Genomic DNA, 19,858 nt, shown 5'->3' with positions numbered 1-19,858 from the left:
TTGCTCTGTGCTGTGGGTGTGTTGGTCCGTTCTAACTTTGGCACTGGGAGATCCAGTTCAGACACAGAGCCACCTGGCAGTGGGAGAATATGAACACTATATATAGGAAGGTTTTAGTTAGACCCAGCTCTCATGCCAAGCAGAGGAGCCAGGTGCAGCTGACACTAAAGATGAAGGTGTGGGGGAAGGAGGGGAGAACAAAGGCATTTCCAGGTCCTATCCAGAAGCACATGACTAGTTTGAGGGCCTAAAACGGCAGAGCCTTTCTACAGATTCATGTCCCATGATCTGGGCTTGACTGTCCTCCCATCCCACAAGCTCCAGGGTTCACCATCACATCCCATTGGGCCTGTGTTTTTAGGAGTTCTCAGCCGAAGTAGCAAATACAGGTGCAATCCTGTAAGGTAATGGAGACTTTAAATCTTCCCCTTCTCTGGGTGAGGGGAGCACATTCCCACACTAGGTGTATTGACCTGGGCAGGCCACCACAGACTCCTTTGCCAGGTCCTATGCAAAGCCTCTTTCACCTTGTTTCAGGAATGGTGTATTGGGCATTCAGAGGGCAGGGGAAATGCGCACCAGAGAGCTGGATAAATGTGGTATTGAAGAGATGAGAAATCATCTCTTAAATTAAGATCTACCCCAAAGACTGCCTGGCTTTTGACTGATGTCATATTATGTCACTAATTATCATATTATTATACTACTGCTGTCCTGCAAAACTTAAAACTGCACTTAGACCTGAAGGTCTCAGAGGATTTCTGGGTGTGTGGGGGGGAAAAATTACCAACAGTCTGGTTTTGTTTGGTTGGAATAAATTTATTTCATCTGTCTGTAAACAAGGTGTTTTTAATAGTTATGGCATTTTTTGAAATGCATATTAAATCAGATGAGTTAGACTGTATCCCAGATGTAACAAAGTGCAGGGAAAGAAATGGACAAATCAGCAACAAGAATTTGTTTAAATCTGTACATTATCCACAAGGCCCAACAATAGAAGCAAATACTAGAATGTCCCTAAGGTAGTGCCAGTCAAAAGAAACCCTCAGAGTCAGTTAAAATCCATCTCACAATAGCAACAGTTCATTTTTTTTTTTTAAACAATAGTATGGCACAGAATACATATTAAAAAATTCATCACAAGACAGCCAAGTCAGTTATTCCAACCACTACCATCTCCCATTTATTCTTTAGTATACAGAGTTCTGCAGTTCTTGCAATGGACATACAAGTCAGAACCGTGCCTGAACTGAGTTTGGTTACAGACATTTCAGATGACTCGTGCACAAGGCAGCTCACTCCATCATTTCTGCAGCAAGGGTGTGACAGGTCAGATAAAGATTTTTAAATTTGAAATGGTATTTTGACAGTTTAGCTTACAAACTACCAACCTTCATCCAAACAGTGGCTTCAGAGCAGCCAAACTCTGCACCACTGAGTGAACTGGCAGAAAGATTGAAGCCAGTCAGAGCTCCCAGGGTAGCTGAAGGTGGCAGTTTTCCACAATGACATTGCAGTTTCATATTAAAAAACAAAAACAACAACCCCCCCCCCAACCCCCAAGCTGCAAATTAAAATTGGTCCTATGAGAAACTGAAACCAGACACACTCCAGCTGGTTATGCCAGGCTAGCTAGTGGCCACAGTGGCAGCCTTGCACAAGTCAACTACAGAACAGGAGCTGGCAAAAAAAAAAAAGTGCCTGAGCTATTGTAATGATGGAATGTCTGGGGAATCCCTAGGATGGTGGCTTAAGGTCATGGGAGGAAGTGCATCTGTACCCTTTCATAGTTTTGTGATTGCACTTGTTAAGCAGTACAACCTTCAGACATCATCAAGAAAACGTAAGAGACTTAAGCCTGCAGTGAAGTGCAATGACAAAACTAATGTGACATTAATAGCTTTTGAGTGGCAAATTGGTTAAACAAACCAGGCACTATAAAAATGGGTGTAAGCAAACACATGGGTTTAAAAAACAGAAACAGAGGGACAGAAGTGAAGATATGCACGCACTTTTTTCCTCCCAACCATGCTCTGTGAAAGGAAGACTAGTGAGCTGTGACTTGCTCAAAGTGCTGAAGAGGCATTGATCAAATTAGATTGTACAATCGGCACCTTGTTTAGTATCTTGGTTTAGTTGTCAATATCACACTAATTGCTAAGACAAAGCAGAGCCTACACTTGGCATGTTCCCCTCCCAAGTTTCAAGTTATCATGCATATCATCATCGTGGTGGTGCCAGACGGGCTCGGTTACCTACAGTGGTTACAGAGATGAACGAGGGGGAACTGGAGTTATGACAGTAGGAAATGGGTAAATAAAAAACCACAAACTACCATCTACGGTCTGGTAGCACTGAGCACAAGCGGGTGGTGGTGCAGACAGCTGCTAGGTGGATGGGGAGAGGCTGCTCAGACATCAGACCTCCTCAGGTATAAAGCCAGTTCATATGCTTTCTTGTTGAGTGTCCCTCCATGGACACCTTCCTTTCCCATGACTATAACCAATGCTGGAGTACACAAGGAAACAAAACAGAAATGAAAAGAATTAAAGGGGAAAAAAAAAAGAACACCTTTCCCCACCAACAAAGGGATACAAAGGAGACACAGGTTCATACCCCATCACCCTGCATTGCTAGTAAAGTTTCCAGAATGTAAGGTTTAAAGCTCACCGCCAGGAAAGTTTAATAGCAATCTTCCCCTAATACTTAACAGTCTGCCTAACAACTAGAACCCAGAGTCTCTCAAGTATTTTGCCATTGAGTATGCCTTCTTATTCAATCCGCCTCCATGGACCCCTTCTTTGCCCATTACAAAGACCAAGACTGAAAGAGAAAAGAAAAAACGTTTTAAAAAGTGTGTTAGACATGGAAATAATGCAAGTTTTAGGCAGTGCAGTAAACACCCTCAAATTCAAGATTTAGTATTTGGGTATTAGGCTGGTTTAACAGTTTTGTTACAACACAGATGTAGACAGGGCTACAAGCTATCCTCAGGGATTTTATCCAACTATGGAAGTTGTAAGAGTTCACTACTAAGAAGAATGCCACCAGCTATCAGAAAAGCATTATTACAGTGTCTCTCACCATCAGTCATCACCCAGCAAGGAAATCCTTGCTGTAGTTTAAACACCTGTGGGGGCAGGGGTGCAGTGTGTGCACAAGTGTGACTGGAGAGTGGCAAAAGGAAAATTCCCATGATCTGTGCTGCAGCAGTCACTGCTGGTATAGGAACCAGAGTAACTCCTTTCATGCTGGTAAAAAACCCCAAAGGGTGAGTTGGGCCAAAACCTTCCATGCAATAACACAACTACAAACCACACATTTTACATGAGACAAAATGCAGGGACAGTTGTCATGCTGAGGGCTCTCCCCACTCCCCCAGTTCCAGCAAGATGTCCCAGATTGTCTGGTAAAAGGAATACTGGAGGCTCCTCACCAGCAACTGCCACTGTGAGCTGCCATCAGATGTCCCCCAGCAGGGAGAGGGACACAGTGAGCACTGGGCTGCCACAGGCCAGGGACTGTTCACCAAGCCGGGAATGCTGCAGCCAGTCTACCTACATGTGCTCATATATCAGAGCCTCAAGTTGCGCCAGGGAAGGTTTAGGTTGGAAATCATGAGAATTTCTTCACCAAAAGGGTTATCCAGCCCTGGCACAAGCTACCCTGAGGAGTGGTTGAGTCCCCATCCCTGGAGGGATTTAAAAGCCATGTGGTTGTGGCACTTGAGGCCATGGGTCAGTGGTGGCCTTGGCAGCACTGGCAGAATGGTTGGACTCTATGATCTTGGAGGGCTTTTCCAACTTTAATGACTCTATGATACTATTTCCATAGCAATTTGCTCATAAAAGCTTAAGACAGTTCTCACTGCTATTTCACAAGTCAGAACTCTGCTTGTTTCACCTCAGTGCTGCCAACCCTCTTCCTGCATCCCTGCCCTGGGCTTTAGCCTACAGACACCTGCTCTGCCTTTGGTTTTACATCTATAAGCAGAAGTCTTGTCACTCATGAACCTGTTCAACAGCCAGCCCAAAAACGCTAGCCCAGGTGTTCCCAACATAAGGCACAGCATTCCCAGCCAGTATTTTATATCCCAGATAAGTAGCTGCCCCATAATAGGTTTTACTGGAAGTTAAAGGAAGAGCACAAGGAGCAGGTGTATGAGCATGAAGCACACTTCTCAGTGGTACCAAACTGGATGGCGTTTTTTTGCCCGGACAGACTTCAGCAGGCTCAATAGGAAATGCAAAAAGAGTTAGTGTAGAACTCTATAGGTAGGAGCAGCTCATACATGAGAGTCACATTTTTGCAGAATAAACTTTCCATCAAGCAATTTACAAAAAGAAAGCTGCAGTCACTGCCTGTCATTAACAGACCCATCCTGAGCTTCAGGTATCAAGTGATGGAATACCAGCTAAGCCTACTTGGAGCTGCAGCCTGCTTTTTCCTGCTTGTCAGGGACTTGTTAACCATTGCACAGCCTGGTGCCGGGCTGGGGTGCAGCTGGGAACGGGGATGAGTGTAATTCCCAGTCAGAACTCAGCTAGAGCACTGCCATCCACCCCCTTGCATCACTTCCCAAAATTAGCCATTAAATACAGGAATTTGGTTTTCTTAATAGTTGACATCTATGCTTAGGGTCACATTTCGTAATTTAGCGATCTGAAGGTAAAGAAAAGGGTGCTTACCTCGTCCAGCTCTGCCTACAGCAACATTATATGTCGGCTCACCACCTTGACTCTTTGTCCTGATGTCCATTGTGCAGTCACCATCGACATACAGGCTATCTCTGATCACAGAGCACTTCTTTGCACCAAGGGTCAGACCATTGGTGAAGAAACCCTCTCGGTCTTTTCCTACAATCATATCTATTTCTCCTGGCTGCCAAAGGAAAGAGCTCAGAGTTAGCACGGCTGGGTTTTATTGCTGTAATTTCTATTTAGAAACGGTCCTGTCTCGTGTGGAGAGGCCAAGGCCGTGATTTCCCCTCGCTCCCCGCAGGAAGTGCTCCAGAACACAGGGCTTTGTTAGGCGCAGTCTGCGCTGCTCCGCAGTCGCTGCGCGCGGGGGAGCCTCTGCCTCGGCGATTCCGGGCCCGAGCCCGTTAAACGGCGCAGGGCATTTGTCGGAGACTAACCCCGGGCTGGCGCGGACTCTGTCTGCACCTGTCCCGGGAGATCAGCCCGGGGCCTGCCCGCACCCGCGGCATCAGCCCGGCTCTGGCCCGCCCGCGGGGCCCAGGCGGCTCCCGCCGCCGCGGCCCCTCTACCTCGCCCTCGGGAAGGGCCCCGGTCTGGAGGCTGGGGGGGGAAGGGGGGTGCGGCGCGGGCCCGGCCGCACCGCGGCGGCCGCAAAGTGCAGCGTCACGGCGGGCCCGGCCCCCCGCCCGCGGCCCAGGCGGCCCCGCTCTGCCTCGGCCGGGACCGGGCCCGCCGCGCCCGGGGCGGGGCCGCGTGGGGCCGGGGGAGCCGCGCCGGCGGCGCCGCAAGGGCTTTATCTTCGGGTGGCGGGGCCGCGGAGCCGGGCGGGCCGGGGGCGCGGGCGGGCAGGGCGGGGGAGCATCAATGGCAGAGCGCCATCTTGGCGGAGAAAACATGGAGCCGGCGGCGCGGCAGCGTTCGAGCCGCCTTCCTCCGCCGCCCGCCCGCTCGGCACCGGGCCCGCCGCCCGCACCCCCCGCTCTGGGCCGGCCGCCGACCCCGCCCGCGGGACCGGCCCCGTGCCGCTCCCGACGCGCACAAAAAGGCGGCGCGGGCGGGCGGCCGGGCCCGCGCCCCCCGCCCACAAGGTGCCCCCGTCCCCCGGCCGCGGCTCGTCGCCACCGCTCTCGGCCGCGCTCCCACCGGCCCCGCTCACCGTGATGCTCTGGAAGATGCCGCCGGCCGTGGCTGCCCAGACGTACTTGGCGTCGCAGTAGCCCACAATGGCGGCCTCCTGGCAGCAGCCATCGCACATCAGGTTGTCCACGTAGCTCTGCCAGCCGGCCATGATCGCGGGGCGGCGGGCGAGGGCGAGCGGGCAGCGGGCGGGCCGGGGGCGCGGGGCGGGCGACGGTCCCGGCGGTGCGGCGGCGGAGCGGACCGAGCGCTGCGGCGGCGCGGCCCAGCCCAGCCCTGCGCTGCCGCGCCGGGGGCGGGGGGAGGAGGGGCGCGGCCGGCACCGCCCCCGCGGCCGGGGGGAGCGGGACCGGGGCGGGGCTGGGAGCGGGATCGGGACCAATGCCGGGTGCTCGATGCCCGGGGCCGGGGCCGCGGCCGCTCGGCCGTTGGAGGTCGGTACGGCCAGTCCCGGGACTGCTGCGGGGGCCGGCCCAGCCCGGGTCGGCCCGGTGGACCCTCCCCGCGCCCTGCTCGGACCGCACGGGGCAGAGGCGCGGCGGGGCCGGACATCCGTGCGGCCGCCCCGATGCCCCCACCGGAGGCCGGGAGCGGCCGGGATCGGTGAGTACCGGCGGTGGCGCCTTCCCGCCCGCCGCGACCCGGGCTGGCCGGACGCGGCTCCCGGAGCTCAGGGAACAGTGCTGCGCTGCCTACACGGAGGGCGGTCCCCGGGGGAACCCAGGGGGATCACGGCTGTGCTGCTGGGGCAGAGCGGTGCCTACTCCTGCGGATGCACAGAGAGTCCGGCGCCCCATCCTTCCCGTGGCCCCGCTCCGCTGTGCCGTTACGGCCCCTGTGCAGTCGCTGCATTTGTATTGTTTCCATAATCTCACGTGTGCCTTTGCGCCGCTCGGAGAGTGGGCGCCTGCCTGCCCCTGCCCTCCGTCCTCCCGGACCTCACCGGTGCGTCCCTGTCTCACACACCAGCATCTGTTACATTTTATTTCTGCGACGGGTTGTAACTGGCGATTTTTGGGTTTATTGTTCCAGGTTCCACCAAGTCTCTATTGCAATAGTTTAGTTCCACATTCCTTTACAACACCCGAGACTGGTGCCATTGGTTTGCTGCACTGAAACTGGGCCCTGGGCAGGATGGCTTGGCTGCTCCAAGGCTGTCCTGGGTCGCAGGAGTGTTCACCATCATCTTTAAGGGCACGTTTCAAGGCAATTGCTCTGTTTTCCTCAACACTGAAATTGGTGGGGGGATCATCTTGCTTTTGATCAGGGTGGGTTTGCTTTACTGGGTGACCGTTTTGATTCTTGGAGCAATGGACACTGGTGGGATATGGTGTGGCTGTCCATGTCAATAGCTTTGTGGCTATAATTGAAGAAGTTAGATCTCCTACCTGAATATGCCAAGGCATAGTATACAATAAATTAATCTGCCTTTTCTTGACCTTTCTTTTACTTTTCCCTTTACCTTTCTTTTCCCTTGCCTTAAGTCCCCAGGTATTTATAATGGATACCCCTACAGCACGCTTCAGGGTTTCTTAGTCCTTTAACAACCTAGTTCCTTTATCATGGGATTGAGTGTTGTTTAAAACTAATTGCTTGGATTACAAGGTAATTGGAAAGGAGCTCATTTGCATCTTTTACCTTAATTCCATAAGGGTTTTTTTTTTTCTTTATTTTATTTTCACAGTGCCTTTACCCCTCTGAATTTGGACAGCATCATCCATGTATCCCAGATATCTTCTCATGTCACTGTATCTACCAATGAGTTACAGTCTTTAAAGTTGCTTTCAGCTTTTAAAATAGCTAAAACTTTTGGTGAAGTTTGGCTTGCCTTCATCATTCTGCCTCCAGAGATTCCTTCCATGGCAAGGAGAAAAGGTTCATTCCTGTCTGAAAGTGCTATTAAGGGTCACTTCTCTATTTAATGCTGGCCTGTAGGAGGTCCCAGTTAAACATTCTTACTGGCACAAAATGGAATGCATCCATCTGAAATGAATGGGAGGCTGATGGGCCCATTAGTTTTAGAGTTCAACCAAAATGTGTTTGATTTTTTATTGATTGTCTTCAAGTTGCAATAAGGATTCCAAATTGTGTTACTTTAATAAGTGGATTTAATGGATATAGAGACAGACATCTCATGACCCAGGGCCAAGCCTTGAGGATTTTGGAGCTGCTTATTTTCTATGCTTAGCATCATTATCCTTTGATTAATGAGAGGTGGGCTTCTCTTGGACAGCAGGCTGCTTGGTACCAGCATGCAGGTATCTCACACAAGAACCTGTGGGTTTCCAGGACTTTAGCCAAAGGCTATGCCCCTCTTGCCAGGAAGGATCTCACCTCCTCACATGTGCCCACCCTCTAACACATTTGTCCATCCCTTCTGCCCAAGGAGCATCTGTGCCTTCCTGAGCCCTTGCAGCCCAGCATCTAGTCCTGCTTCATGGGAGGCAGAGACCCCATGGTTACTGCCAGCCCAGAGCTGGGCCAGGCTGGGAAGCTGCTGCTTTCCCAGAATCCAGAGCCACGCTAGGTTGTTGTGCGGTGGTTCATTGCTTTGCCTCTTTGACAAGTGTTTCGCCTGTGTGTCAGAGTGCAGAGCAGGTCGGGGAATTTTGTTGCTGCCTCATGGGGAATGTTACCTTTTGTAATAGCTGCACAGACCAGGTGATCAGTGGTGTGAGGGCAGTTTTGGTGCGCAGAGTGTGTTAGTGATACGGGGAATACAGACATCTGCTTTTAATGATACAAATTGGAAATAACTGTGTGGAAGTCTGGGATCTGCTTAACATAAATGGTTGGATCAGAGTAGAGGATTTTGCACCTGCTTGGTAGCTTAGCTTCTAGTCATGTTATTTGTGAACCAGCTCTAGTAATACATTTAGAAAGTGAAGTCTAAATTGGGTTGCTGTTATTTAATGTTACAAAGCTACCAGCTAGCTTGTATAATTTGCAGATTCAGCAGTCACCAGTGGTATTTCTGAAAATCATGATCCTTTAATTTTATTTTCACTCTTAGGTGCCTCATTTGGTTGTGTGCTATGTTATACAATCGTTATAATACTGTTTGTGTAGGCAGCAACACCTTTGAGACTGTTGGATTTAAGAAAATGAGGGTGTGCCCTGTATGTCAAAGATGTAAGAGCGGGGACCTCCAGGGTTGTTGGGGGTTTTTTTGCTATGAGAGTTAATTGGAATTTGAGACATTTCTGAAATGAAATATTAACATATGTATGAAAATATCCTTGTTAAAATTGATAGATGTAATGGGTCATTTTAACATCAGTGCCTAGACTCACATATGAAATGGGCTGATTGTAAGCTATACCCATATAGTAAATAGTTGTGAAATCGTGATTTCTTGCATTTTAGTCTCTTCCTACATTTCACCTGGTAGTTGTTCTTTCTGGAATTCAATTCTACACTACAGCCACAGTTTGGTAGGATTTTGTGCATCTTGTAACAATTACTGGTCTTTTGCTTCAGTTCAGAACTTTGCCTAAAATTGATGTTGGATCACATCTAAGGAAAATAATCATTTGGAAGAATTTTAAAGTACCGGCTGCGCTTAACCAGAGTGTACTCACTATTTACAGCTTTGTGAGAAACTTGACTGCTTTTATATTAACAGAAAAATTGAAATTGGCCAAAGACTTGAAGGAGGGTTATGTTTTGTGAATGATGTAACTTGGGTCTTTCTATCAGGCCTTGTGGCTACCAGAACTGCTGCTGTGCTTGAAATGATGAGGCAGCCAAAGGCAGGACTTCTTACAATAGGATTGTTTAGGTTGGGAAAGATCTCTGAGATCATTTAGTCCAACCATTATGATGTCACAAGTTCTAACTGTTTTTCACCAAATTGGTGTTTTTCACCAGTTGGAGATTACTGTAACCATCACTTACGGACAGACAGGACGGCAGTCAACCACCAGCAGAATGCAGCTGGGCTTCTTTGTGGAGATAAACTTCAAAGAGCCAGGGCTCATGGGCTGCAGTGCTCAGCTCTGGTAGCTGGTGGCCACGTGGGCACTGGTCTGGTGACTTCCCCTCCTGACCATACTGGGTTCCTGCTGGGTTCCTGTCGCGGTCTGTCACTTTACCACAAGTGCTTTCAGAAGTGCAGAGGGAAACACCAGTTTACGAGTGCTGCAAGTCAGCAGATTCACTTTTCCTGGTGACAGCCGGGAGCAGTCTGTGTCAGCCTGGCAAGGGTCAGCCTGGGCAGGGTCCTTCCATAGCTACCCAAGGGACTTGGCTGAAATCCCAGGAAGCCACCAGGGACTGGGATGAGTGTTAGCTAGAAACAGATTATGAAAATTACATATTAATGTGTGGAAAACTTGAAACTAGGTTTAAAAAATAAGGTAATTAAAAATGCAGCAATCGTTAAGACCACAGTGCAGAGTTCTATTGCACAGCTACTACACCTGTGGATGAAGAAGTTCCTGTCCCATGCCAGCATAGCTGTGGCTGCACTGCAGAGAGCCTTGTGCAATGGCTCTTAAACAATCCAGAAGGTTCTGAAAAAAGGTGCTCTTCTGGTGTATCTTGCGTTGTTTGGAACAATGATTTAACTCATGTTTACTCTCCATGGTGAAAGTTTCATGTCCTGAGAGGATTTTGGCCTGGTATGATTTTACCAATAAGACAGCTCAGCAAAACCTTTGTCTTCCTAATGATCAGTTATGTAAGCAGTTCTGAAGGGTTTCCCTTGCTTATGCTTTATTTAACCATCAAATTCAAACAGAACAAACCTAAAATGTAACTCTGAAAATCGGATGCAAGCGTAGGGATATGGCTATGTCAGGTAAGAGTTTGAAATTGCTTCCATTTCAGTGGCTTCCAGAAGTACTTAAAATAGGAGGAAGGCCTGTTCTTTGTGGATGTGATTTACAGACCGGCCAAAGCACTAGAAGAGATGTCTAAAGCCATGGAACTTTGCTCAGCTTTAGGATTTTTAAGGTGAATTCTTGATCCCAGTGATGGCCAACAGAAAATAAACCTTCATCCTAGAAATCAAAGTACATTGTATGTAAATTCTTACTTAGAGAGGTAGTCTCTGGTTCATAATGGTGTCTTTGATGAGAGTCTCTATAGGAGTAAACAAGTACAGAGTTAGGCCTTTATGACACAGCTTTCTATGCCTCACAGTTACCAAGCAGTCGGAGTCCTGGGTGTGCTTAGATCCTGCAGTATTTTGTTTTGCTTTAAGTCAAGCAAACAGAACCCAAATAGGTAACTGTTAACTTTTCAGTTATGAAATAAGGGTATGAAACTGTGAAATTCATTAAGTTTGTAGGTAGCTTGACACAGTGTAGGGAAGGTGGGAACATACTCAGTCTAAAGTCTTTATGTTATTTTGCCCAAACTCGTGGTGACTCATCACATGCCTCTGGCAACTGGCTGTTGCAGTGGGTGAAAGGTTGTGTGGAAGTTAATCTTAAAAGCCAAAGCTATGGCTAAGAAATGCAGTAAGAGGGTTGGAGAAGCACAGAGTTAGAGGGAGAGAAAGCAGGAAAGTGGAAAATGAAGCACAAGCAGCACAGGCTCTTGACACAGTCATTTTTTTAATGGATGTTTGTGCAGCGTGGTTTAACAGGGACAGTTAACAATCTTACTGTGGTGTAAAGTCTGAACCTCTGACATCTCTGCACACTTCACTGACTGCAAGGAGAAGTGATAGGAGATGAAAGAGAACATTTAACTTCTCACAGGCGTCATCTGCTTGGTTTTTTCTCTGTCACAGTTGACTGGTAGAACAAATTCAGCTTTTTAATAGCTGATCTGCATTTTTTCACTGTGCTAGTATGCATTAAGAAGAAAACCCAGACTTTTCCTACTGTTGTGTTGTGTTATGGTGCATGGCAGGAACATGGGGACCCTTTTCCACGGGACACCATCCTGGGCAGCAGCATTCTCCCGGCTGTGTCTTGGTGACAGGCCTGACAGACGGTTCTGTTTTTCTAGTTCACAGTTTCTGTAGGTGATTGTTTCTGCACCGCTTTCTGCTGCACGCTCAGTAACCCACATGGTGCAGCTGGGGAGCTCTGGAGCTTTGTTCAGGGTGTTATTTTCTTCATTCAACTTGCTTTCACTGGTAGGATCTGTAAATATGTTTGTCTGAGTGCTATTTCCACCTCTGATCACAAATATTTTTGCTGTTAATGCTTGCTAATTGTTAAAAATCCAAAGGATTTTTGGATCACAAATACATAAATTTATCTGTGATACACAATTTCTACCCAAAAACATTCACTGTCTGCAAAAGAATTTAATAATAATTATGAAGTCTAAGAAGCCATATTTTCCCAGGAAAATGATACAGTTCTAACCTTATAATATACCATATTTTTCTTTAGCCACAAGAAACTTGACTGGCTGTAAGCAGCAGTCAACTTGCCTGCTGTTAGCTTGTCGGAGAAGAGCCAGTGTATATTTAATATTTAGAATATTTTGGTGTGAATTTTTGGTAGTTGAAGTACTACTTCGTTTCATCATGGAGAGAATGATTTCTGCCATAGGTGTAGTGCTTTTCTCTCAATTGCATCCACTCAAATAAATATCACATTTTTGATGAACAAAGTATATGAAAATTGTTCTGCTCAAAATTGTCTATGTAATCCTAGAAGAGGTGTATTCAGTCTGAAAGTCTAATACTGTGCACCTGTAGAGCAGCCACTCTGGTACAAGTGAAAGGAAACATTAAGAATATAAAAATGGGAGGAACAGGGAAAAGCAGAAATGAGTAAAGGGGAAAGTAGCCTAGAAATTATGTGATTTCATTTAGAATGTTTTCTCTTCTTTCAAAGTACCTCTCTAAAGACAAGAAATCATTCTGTCTCTCAACCAAACTGTTCATTGTGGAAGGTGAGCATGTAGCAGGCTTGACGACTGTTGCAGTGGGGATACTGCAACATGCATATATCAAACCAGGAGTCCCGTGGAAAGGAAATATATATAGACAGACAGATTCTTGATAGCTGTTTCAGAGATGTTTATTTCTCCAGCCGCATGGCCGGAGCTCTGCCCAGGAACTCCCCGGTCACGGGACCCGAGGGTCCTTGGCCACACCGGGGAACACAAACCAACCAAGGGGGAATGAGACTGAGCAGGGGCAGGGAGACCCCGTGTCTCCCCCCCAGGGCCCCTCTCCCAGGGCTCCATGGCAGGGGAGGAACCCCAACATCTCACCCGTTTTATTTTAATAAAAGGAGAATGAAAACAACTGGATAAACATAACAAGAACAGTTTCAAGACAAAACAAGCCACCCTCCTGAGTCTTTAAATGTCCAAACAGATTCTGTGGAACATCTTAGGGCTGACAGAAGGGAGACAGAACTCTCTGGGCATGCTTTGTGGGGAAACTGAGGCAGGAGAGGGTTAAATTTCTTCCCTCCCCCTTTTCATCCCCCCCTCGGTAGCGGAGAGGAATTGTAGGGAAATGGAATTGTATAGGGAAGCCATGGGGTGAAAAACGGATTAGGAATAAACTGGGGATAGGGTAAACTTAGTGGCCTGCCACGCCGATGTATCCCAGCCCAGAAACACCCCTCACAAGATACAGGAGGTTCGATATTAAAAAGTAAGTCTCGAGAAATACAGGGGAACCTTTTGAAAAGCCAGATGAAAAAGTGTTCTAGATCTCCCGGTTGCATTACTTTTTTGTTTTGTTGTTCAAGGATTCCTTTTACTTCTAGATACATTTTTCTCTGTGGCTCAGAGAGCCCCATTTCCCACGATTCTTCCATAGTCCAGAGAGAATATCCAAACCAAGATGAGAAGAGAGGTCTAGAGTGGTTATTTTACTCACGAATCTTCCTCAGGGATCGGTATCTTGCTCGCATTCCTCCACCAGTTTGTGGCTGCGGGGATTACTGCAACATGCATATATCAAACCAGGAGTCCCATGGAAAGGAAATATATATAGACAGACAGATTCTTGATAGCTGTTTCAGAGATGTTTATTTCTCCAGCCGCATGGCCGGAGCTCTGCCCAGGAACTCCCCGGTCACGGGACCCGAGGGTCCTTGGCCACACCGGGGAACACAAACCAACCAAGGGGGAATGAGACTGAGCAGGGGCAGGGAGACCCCGTGTCTCCCCCCCAGGGCCCATCTCCCAGGGCTCCATGGCAGGGGAGGAACCCCAACAGACGACCAGAGTCACTGCCAAGGCTGGTAAAGCTGGGACAGCTCCTTCAGCACTGCACTCACCTGGCATCCCCAGAGACCTGGTGGTGCTTCAAGAGGTTGTGGTCTTGCTTTTACCCATGCCATGAATGGGCTGTCCCCCAGCACCACTGCTGTGACCACACAGTAAGTGCCTGTGGAGGAAGTGTCAGATCTCAGGCAGGGTGCTGTTTTGGAGCAGACGCTGAGTTTTTGCTATCAGCCTTTACGCAACTGGGAGCAGAGTCATGATGGTGATACTATGAAGAAGAAGAGTCAAGTCATCTGCTGTGTAACTCTCCATCCTCACCTGTCTGTATTGCTGACATCCTCATGCATCAGTGGCGCTTGCACTGCATCACCAGTTGGTACCTGGAGTGCCTACAGCTGCTCACACGTGCGGTTTGGTCCCATGTGTTTTGAATGGTAGAGTTCCCAGCAGGTGCTCAGGTTATGTGAAGACAAACATGGGACAGATGCATCTAACACAGTTTGTCTGTACTCTGTGTCCAGTTGGCATAGTGCTTTTTAAAGCTTTGTGACGCGGGTGGGTTACATTTAACTAGGACAGTGGAAGGATTCCTCCCATTTCAGTTTTCTTTGAAACTCAAATCTAAAATGCACAATGAGGACCAATTTTCTTAAATGAAAAAAAAATTACTTCTGCATGTAAAAAAAATCTTCCAACATGTTAGTACTGTGGCTGAACAATCTGAACTACTGTCCTCTGCTACACAAACCTCCTCCTTGTTCTGGGTTAGAATAGTGTGTGCTTACAGGAGTTGGGACAGGCAGCATGGCTTTGTTACAGAGCTAGAAACAGGTGTCATTCTAGCACTTGGCATTGCAAAAAAAAAACACAGAAAAAGAGAGGAAGGGAACATTAGTACCAGCTAGACTATTTTGTGTGTTGGTAGTAGACACCCATTTTCTGTGTTACCATTAGTAGGTGTTTGTGGAGGAGATAGTGGTGACTTGCTAGCAAGTGCTCAAGCCATGTATTAAACAGCGAGGGCATTTCTGAGCCACTGATGGCCTGGTTTTGGATAGAGGTTAGCAGGGTGAATTGGGATGCACTGGGAGCATCCCGGTTCCCTGGATCCAAAGAGAGGAGCCGTGCAGAACGTGTTGGTGATGGTGATGGAGTACAGTGGGGAGTGAGGTGCTGGGCGCAGGGACCCCTCTCACCCTGCTGGGCACGTTTCAGGTGCTGGGTCCCTCTCCAGGCAGTGCTGTGGTCGCTGCTTGGCCTAAGGTACTGCAGCTTTAAAATGAAGCCTTTATACACTGTAAGAGCAATTCCGCAGTGTTGTCACCTGCGTGCGACAGCTCTGGGATGCCAGGCTGGCTGCTGCTCCTCCATAATTTTCTGAGTATGTTTGCTGGTTTTGGAGTGAAATTTTCTCAGTAACTTCCCGGCCCCTGGCACTAGATGGAGCTTCAATCTACTTGCACTTGGAAGTCTGTTAAGTTTAACCAGAAGTTAAAAACAGAGAAGAATACATGAAGTTATGCATGCCTGCTGCTATGCTTACAGCACGTCTTTCCCTGTTTTTTAGCAGAGTGGTGTAAATTATAATTTAAATTTAATCTAAATGAAAATTAAAGTATTGCAGCAGAATCTCCTTGATCTAGTACATGCATTATAATCACTAGCACCCTTTAATGTACTCTCAGGTTCGTGGCAAAAGTTGCTGTAAGTTAAATATATTGGAAATGTGCTGCATACTTAAGCAAATGCCTCGGGTGAGCTGAATAAAGGTAATGCCATTTCTGAACAAAGTACCTTGTTATATTTCAGGGTGCGGTGGAGATGACCACCCGTTCTGTTTGTTGTGCTCATGCAAGAATACATTTGTATTTTCACTTTGTGCTACCAAAGCTAACATTTCAGAATCATATTATAAATCACTTCATTTTTCCTCCATGTTACCCTTGAAAATATTGAACAAATAGAAACAAATAAAAATGAGCTTTGAAAAAGTAGTGTTCACACTTTTCATTTAGCAAGGACCATGTCTCACAGGCCACACACACATATCAGAAATTTATGACCATCTTTTTCTTCCGCATAAGTAACTGGACGTAGATTTAGTTTTGTTCTTGGGTGCCCATGGTCTTATCAGCAAGAGACTGGTTTAGTCAAAACTCTTGTCCAAGCACTGAAGTAGTGATAAAAGAAACTGAAGTTGGGAACCAAAATGGTGACACTCAGAACAGATTTTGTCATTAAAGCACTGAATATTGTTTTGTTGCTTCACTACAAAATCTGACTTTGAGTATCAGTCTTCTTCAGAGGCTTTGTGCTGACCAGCAAGAGGATAGGGACAGGTGGGGTGCCCCGAAGGCCTCAGCAGGACAGGAAGCATTTGGGGGGTGTCCTTAGACGTGACCTGCAGAGATTGCACAGAAATTGTCATTGTATTCTCTTCTTACCTGCTTTTTGATAGATAAAGAAAGCTTTGCTTGTTTTTTTAAATAAATCTGTTATTTGCCTCAGGAATGCCTGTTATGCTTGGTCTGGGACATTAGAGGAAGGTCTTTCGAAATCTCACACCTAAACTTCACAGACCTATTCCATCATTTGCCATTGCACTAGATCTGTCACTCTGTAACCTTCCAGGGAAGTTGAGTTTCAATATTTATTAATTTACAAAATGTTCAATCATTTTGGTTCATTTTGATTTCTCTTCAGTGAGCAAATGAGGGTGTGAGCCAAAATCTTTTGTCTCTATCACAGTTGCATATTACTAGGTGAGCAGGCATTTTGTCACGTTGCACCCCTCTGGCAGAGACAAAACCACTCCTTGAATATGAGAGGCTGAGGCAGAACATGGGCACTGGACTGCCTTGCAGCAGCAGGACAGATGTGCTTCCCATGGTGTTCAGAAGATCTTTTCCTGGATCTCTGGAGACTGGCGTTGCAGAAACACAGGCACTTGGGAATTCAGGCAGCTGGTAAACAAGGAATGCTGGAGCTCCAAGTCCCTGAAGTGACTGGACCCTTCTGAAGGATGTTGTGAGGAAGAGGACATTTGCCAGAGCAGGAATTGGACTCCAGTGAGCCTGGTCCTGCCGCCTCTGATGGCGCTTCTCTTTGTCTTCCCAGGTCATAAAACACTTGTGCTTGAGCTAGTTCCAGCATGCCTGGCATGAGAAAACCTGCCAGAAGGATGGAAGGCCTGTGCTGTGCATAACTTCCAACCCAGCCTTTGCAGGGAACCAGCTCTCAGTTGGTGAAGGTCACTGGATCAGGGCTTCCTCTCCTTAGCAGAAGAATGTGGCTGCTTTTCCTGTTTTCCTGGCCAAATTAGATGTGTTTGGCTGTGTACTGAGTGGCAGTAGCAATCATCTCATCAGGCTTCAGACACTTGCTGGGGGGTCCCGTATGGGTTTTCTTGGCTGAGTAGTGTGGGACAGGAGCTGGTGAATTCTGTCTCCACTGGCCTCCTGAGGGTCCTGGTGCCTCTGGCTGGTTTTACCTGCTCCCGCATGAATATTGCCAAATTCAGGGCAGAGGCACAGGAGAGCAGCAGCAATTTTATTCCTTAAGGGCCGCTTGTAAAGATAACAAGCTAAAAACTGGTTTGCTCAGGCAGGCTTTTGTTCTGCTGGTATCAAAACAAACCCATTTTAATAATTACAACATTTTCCCTATATTGCTTTCCGTGTGATTTTTCACAGACCACACAGCAGAACCACCTGCCTGCTATTGCAATATATACCAAATACAGCAGAGCATCTGAGTTGTACGTAACAATGCTGATGCTGAGCAGCTGTTCTGTTTCCACCTAGAAGAGCTCCATGTTGCTGTGATTACCTTGACTGTAGGACATGGGTTCTTTTACTTGTTGCAAGTGAAAAAGTAGTGATTCATAGAGTAACATTATTGCCACGGAAGTGTTACCTGTCCTGAAGGAGCAACAGGCTGTCTGTGTGGACACGTGTGTCAGCACACTGGGACTACAGTCCAAGCACCTGGCACTGTAAAGGTACAAGTCCTTGTAACAGAGAAGACCCTTTGTCCTTCAGGCCATTAGTGAGGAATTCGTTTCTGCTTTCAAATCTGATACTGGTGACTAACAATTGCTCCAGCAACTGATCCATTTAAGGGAGCAGTTGTTCAGTGTGTTTAGAGGAGGCTAATGCAGTGCTACTGATAAATCTTTACTGCTCTGTTATGTTAATGCCAAAAGAAAGAGTGTTTGGTTTTCTTAAAACACAAACAAACCAACCACTTGCTTTTGGGGTAAGCCCCTCAAAAGTGCCCTGTACTCTTTTCAGTTCTTTCTACTGGATAATTTCAGCATAAGGCCCTTGTAAAATTTTCTCTTAAATGGATTTAGTCCAAACCTCTTGTTAGTAAAGAACAAGTTTTAGACAGAAGATCTTTCTTTCTTTTTTTAATATGGATAAGGTCCTTTTACAAGCTCTAGCCAAAGAGCATCTTGTTAGTTGAAGCCACTGCTTGTATGGGGAATGAAACTGCTTCTGGGAGAGTGCAAGCTGTTCTTCGTGTTCTGCCCCCACCATACAGCCCAGCCAAGACCTGCCTGTTCCCCTGTCACCTCGGGGACACCCTCTCTGTGTCCGAGTCTCGGAGCGGGGAGGAATAACTGGCATCAGGCAAACCACACCCAGGAACGAAACGGAGCAGCGCAAGCAGAGCATTTGGGCAGCTGCCGGGGCAAGGGATGCCAAGCTAATGTCTTTGATTTCCTACCTGGTCATTTCTTCCCACACCAGAATGGAGCTGGGCAGAGGCAGAGGTGGTGCTGCTGGCTCTCAAATATGTTCAAATAAGTGCTATAGGCTGGTGGCGATCCAGACCTCTGTTTCAGGGTAGCTGCCAGCTGATGAGCAGCCTTCCTGTTTCCAGCAGAGCCTGGCTGTGCCCAGGAGGGCTGCACACAGCCTTTCTGTCTGTTCCCCCCAGCCAGAAGAGCAGCAGTCACACCATGTGCTTTCATGACAGCTCTTGGAGCCAGGGGTCCTGGTGCCCTTCCTTGGGGCACCCAGGAAGGGGTCTGCTGGGGAGCCCAAACCTTGTCAGCAAGAAGAGGACTGAGCTCAGGGATGTTGTGGGCCACAGGGGCTTCTGTCCTTCTGATGGTCCTGCTCCTGCTCCCCTGCAGCAGACCAGGAACTTCCATTCCACAAGAGCATTCTAAGGACTCCTCAGCCTCCCCTCATCCCATGCCACTAGGTGTGGGGATTGGAACAGCATATTTCTTTCTGCCCACAAGCCACAGACGCAGCCTCCCATTGCTGCCCAAGCTGGCACTGCTTGGCATCCCAGCACCATGGTGATCTGCAGACACACAGGTTACCCACCGACATGACTCGCATGCTGTGGGTACGCAAGGTGGGAACTGCTATTCTTCGTGTGCCACATCAGTGTACAAAGCAGCAGCTCAGGTTTATCCCCCTGGGGAGCTGCCATAGGAGCTGTCTGTTGGGACCATGGCATTGCTATTAGACCCAGGTGATTAGGGAGCACAGCAGGTCTGCTCCAGTATTCAGGGAGCATGTGTTCCCTTGGGAAGCGAGTGGTGCTGGGCCTGGGTGTGAGCCATGGTTTGGGTAGAGGCTGAAGCCAGAAGTCTGGCTCTGGGAACTGCTGGCTCCTGGTCCTGTCCTGAGCGGAGCATGGGTTAGTGACCAGGGCAGGAGCCTGAGGAGACACCATGCAGCACTGTGGGAGCAGGACAGGACTCTGTGTGCTGTGTCCTGCAGCTGCTGTCCTTTCCCTCCTCTTGGAGAGGCTCCATCGTGGTGCTCCCACCTGGTGAGTACACAGCACAGAGCCACGGCAGCAGCAGCAGCAGCGAAGTGCTGTGGTAGTACCCTTGGAGTGCA

At 48.0% G+C, this 19,858-nt stretch overlaps 1 protein-coding gene and 1 long non-coding RNA gene across 2 annotated transcripts in view; one reads left to right on the top strand and one right to left on the bottom strand.

Annotated features, from left to right (window-relative positions):
• Positions 1-804: 804 nt before the first annotated feature.
• PFN2 (profilin 2) lies at positions 805-6,115 on the bottom strand. The gene is made up of 3 exons (XM_082288403.1): positions 5,857-6,115; positions 4,689-4,881; positions 805-2,823 (listed from the first exon to the last, which is right to left on the bottom strand). Exons 1-3 carry the CDS (start codon positions 5,986-5,988, stop codon positions 2,726-2,728), a joined length of 423 nt encoding a protein of 140 aa, XP_082144529.1. The 5' UTR covers positions 5,989-6,115; the 3' UTR covers positions 805-2,725.
• A 117-nt stretch (positions 6,116-6,232) lies between these two features.
• LOC309576551 overlaps positions 6,233-19,858 on the top strand; it is a 38,896-nt gene continuing 25,270 nt past the window's right edge. Inside the window, exon 1 of the long non-coding RNA XR_014226694.1 lies at positions 6,233-6,440. This is a non-coding gene — a long non-coding RNA (uncharacterized lncRNA). The remainder of the gene's footprint in view (positions 6,441-19,858) is intronic.

Source organism: Coloeus monedula (genome assembly GCF_965178545.1).
Source record: "Coloeus monedula genome assembly, chromosome: 10".
Taxonomy (NCBI): domain Eukaryota; kingdom Metazoa; phylum Chordata; class Aves; order Passeriformes; family Corvidae; genus Coloeus; species Coloeus monedula.
The sequence above is the reverse complement of the archived record's forward strand: the minus strand, read 5'-3'. Positions and strand labels throughout refer to the sequence as shown.

Coding starts and splice junctions, on each gene's coding strand:
- PFN2 (XM_082288403.1), bottom strand. CDS start 5,988: ATGGCCGGCTGGCAGAGCTACGTGGACAACCTGATGTGCGATGGCTGC. Junction 4,882..5,856: donor GCATCTTCCAGAGCATCACG/GTGAGCGGGGCC, acceptor TTCCTTTGGCAG/CCAGGAGAAATAGATATGAT. Junction 2,824..4,688: donor TGTAGGCAGAGCTGGACGAG/GTAAGCACCCTT, acceptor TTTCTCTTTCAG/TCTTGGTCTTTGTAATGGGC.